General features: G+C 38.9%; 1 protein-coding gene across 1 annotated transcript; it reads left to right on the top strand.

The window, feature by feature from the left end:
* On the top strand, positions 1-2,721 carry LOC120175477 (ethylene-responsive transcription factor ERF113-like). The gene is made up of 2 exons (XM_039182104.1): positions 1-263; positions 1,864-2,721. Exons 1-2 carry the CDS (start codon positions 140-142, stop codon positions 2,445-2,447), a joined length of 708 nt encoding a protein of 235 aa, XP_039038035.1. The 5' UTR covers positions 1-139; the 3' UTR covers positions 2,448-2,721.
* The last annotated feature ends 301 nt before the right edge of the window (positions 2,722-3,022 follow it).

Genomic DNA, 3,022 nt, shown 5'->3' with positions numbered 1-3,022 from the left:
TCCAACTGTTTACATAGTATTATCAGCTTCTGTTTTGCAAAAAAAGGTGGATCGAAGGCATGGGAAACGTCCGCTTCCATCCGAAACATCGGAGGAGCAAAGCAAATCAGCAGCATCTCCATGGCCTGAACTATCGGACATGACGGCCGTGGTCACTGCTCTTACTCGAGTGATGGGAACCGATGAACAGCAGCAGCAGCATAGCTTCCCACAATCATCACCGGCACCCTCATCAGCGCCACAATCTGCAGTTCGAGATCAAGGTATATACACATCTATGGCCGACTATACCTATTTAAGTTAGGTCGCAATTAGGGTTTGCTGCCAAACAAGTTTAAAAGATTACGTGTTAAAGATGGCCTTGTGTTCCTTTTGTCTGTCGGCTTTCTGATGCTTTAAATTGTTTTGTTCGTATCAGCCTCGATCTATCTCTATATATAGTGAAAGTGAGAGAGATCTAGGCAGAGGCTCGTCAAGTGATGAAAATGGAAACTAAAAAGGTCTCCACGCTAGGGTTAGTCAAGTTCAATGTATCCTGCGGCTAAGTCCAAAGCCTACTTTCCGTAAACAACCCTCTTTCTCTTTCCACCGATAAGATAAAAATCAGTGTACTGTACTGCGTTTACACTATATATATTATTCTTATCTATTTACTATTGGATAAATGGTAAAATCAACGAGATAATGTTATTGAAAAAAAAAATTCACGTGTTCCAATAATTAATTGTTAAGATAGGGTGAAATTTACAGTTCGAACATATGTCGTCAGGCGTTCCTGGTGACCAAGAAAGACGTCATGTCGTCCCTGCGAGCTGTGGTGAACTGCTGCACTTTGCATGCTTGAAGGTCGTCATGCACGTCCTGTTGAAATGGAAGTCGTCATGTTTCAGATAAAAGCCTAATTACTTAAATAGGAAATCATTGTTACTTAGGGAAATTTAGGTAATTGCCATGCGTGAAGGTCGTCACGTTGAAATGGAGGTCGCCTAATTACCGATATAGGTAATGCAAAAGCTAACCACAGTTCGCAGGGACGGCATGGAGACCTCTTTAGTCGCCCGGAGCGCCTGACGACATACGTTCGAACTGTAGATTTCACCATATCTCAACAATTAATTGTTGGAACGCATTATCTCATGAATTTTTTTTTTCCAACAACATTATCAAGTTGATTTTGCCCTGGATAAGCTCTAGGAGTTTCCGTTACGTGGGATGCTTTCATTTCTATTTTGTAGTTTCTTCTTTGACCATGGAACATATCTACAATTCCTTCGCCTTTAAAATGTGCCTAAATTTGAAAGTAACTGCTCATATGAAATCTGGGTTTCGAGATTCTTGTTTTCTTGTGGTGCTAAAACATTTGGAAACTTGTTAGCTGATTATTGGAAGAAGGAAAGTAGTGATATAAATTACATTGAAACAGTCATGATTGCATGTAGCTTTCCTTTTTTTTAATGCATTTGCAAAAGGTGCGGTGATAAACCATTGATCAGAAGTAGTGCAAATGCTTGTTTTTGAATAATATTTGTTTAGAATCTTTCTTAATTATTGATAATGTGTATTTTTTTACGAAGCAGCTATTTAAACTAGGGACTATAGGAACAACAATATTCATTCTATCGCTGAAGTTGGTATTTGTATGTAACAAATGTTTGTTTTTGTTTATTGAGTTTGGTTAACTTTAGTCCAACATTTCGACAACTCTAGAATTAAGAAAAGGAATCAAAGTTTGGTGACCAAGTTGCGACAAAAAACTACTTTCATACACATTAGAGCACTGCCTTGCAGAACTCTTGTATTTGTAAATACAAAGATATAAATTCTTTCTTCTTCATATGCATTGCCTGTTTTTTGTATGTGAAGAAAGCACAAGGAAAAGACATTACAGAGGAGTGAGGCAAAGGCCATGGGGAAAATGGGCAGCTGAAATCCGTGACCCGAAGAAAGCAGCCCGAGTATGGCTTGGCACTTTTGACACAGCTGAAGATGCAGCCCTTGCTTATGATAGAGCTGCTCTCAAGTTCAAAGGCACCAAGGCAAAGCTAAATTTTCCTGGACGAGTCCAAGGGAACCGAGAGGTGAGCCATTTAACCGGTCCTGGTGATTCAAGCACGGTCCGTTCCGAACAAAATCCTACACCGGTGGTAGTCGAACCTTCATCATGGTTGACTAAGGATTCATACCCTCACTTGTTTCAGTATGCTCAGCTGCTTTCAAGTAGTAATGATGCTGATATCTCGTATTACACCTCAAATCTCTTCAACTTCAATCAAGAATCTTTATCTCCTCAATTCTCTTCAATGTCAGCATCATCCACATTACCATCACAGTACTACCAGCCGGACCTTACAAGATTGTCGACCAATTACGATGGCTCTTCGAGTCCTGATTATTATCATCCTCAGCAACACGGCAAGGACTTCGATCCGAATAACAGAAGCGAGTAGACAAATTTAGCTTCTCAAGTTTTTCAAGAGGGAAATTGCAGCAAGCAAGGAAAAAAGTACACCCCATTCAGAGTCCCTCGCTCCCGATCTCTATGCTCTTACTAATTAATTTTTCTTTTATTCTTGTCACATGCATGATTTCAACTGGTGCCACCCTTTGTAAAAGAAATAAATATGTACACTGTAATTCAGAGATACGAATAGGAAGTGGGAGTATGATTCATGTTTCTATGAGCACCATAAGTTTCAAGTTTTATGATTTGTTTTCTTCTATTTTTATTGTTTTCTTAATGCATCAGAAGAATTAATGGAGGAGGAGAGAGACCTACGATGGTCGATCTTCTTATGTTAAACTAGCTGGAGACTTTCCTTTAATTAATTAAACTAAGATGTAATTAGCATCCCGATGAATTATTTACTCCAGCAAGTTCAAAATGTAGTTTTTGACTTGTTGACTGCAGGAAGCAGATATCTTAGCTCCTCGGTACTTGATGAAGTTCAAAGTTAGCAAATTAAGCAATCAAAATTCTTAGTTATCGATTCGATTGACATTATAATAGAAGTTGGACAGACAT

This window comes from Hibiscus syriacus, unplaced genomic scaffold (assembly GCF_006381635.1).
Source record: "Hibiscus syriacus cultivar Baekdansim isolate YM2019G1 unplaced genomic scaffold, ASM638163v2 tig00112206_pilon, whole genome shotgun sequence".
In the NCBI taxonomy this organism is placed as follows: domain Eukaryota; kingdom Viridiplantae; phylum Streptophyta; class Magnoliopsida; order Malvales; family Malvaceae; genus Hibiscus; species Hibiscus syriacus.
The sequence above is the reverse complement of the archived record's forward strand: the minus strand, read 5'-3'. Positions and strand labels throughout refer to the sequence as shown.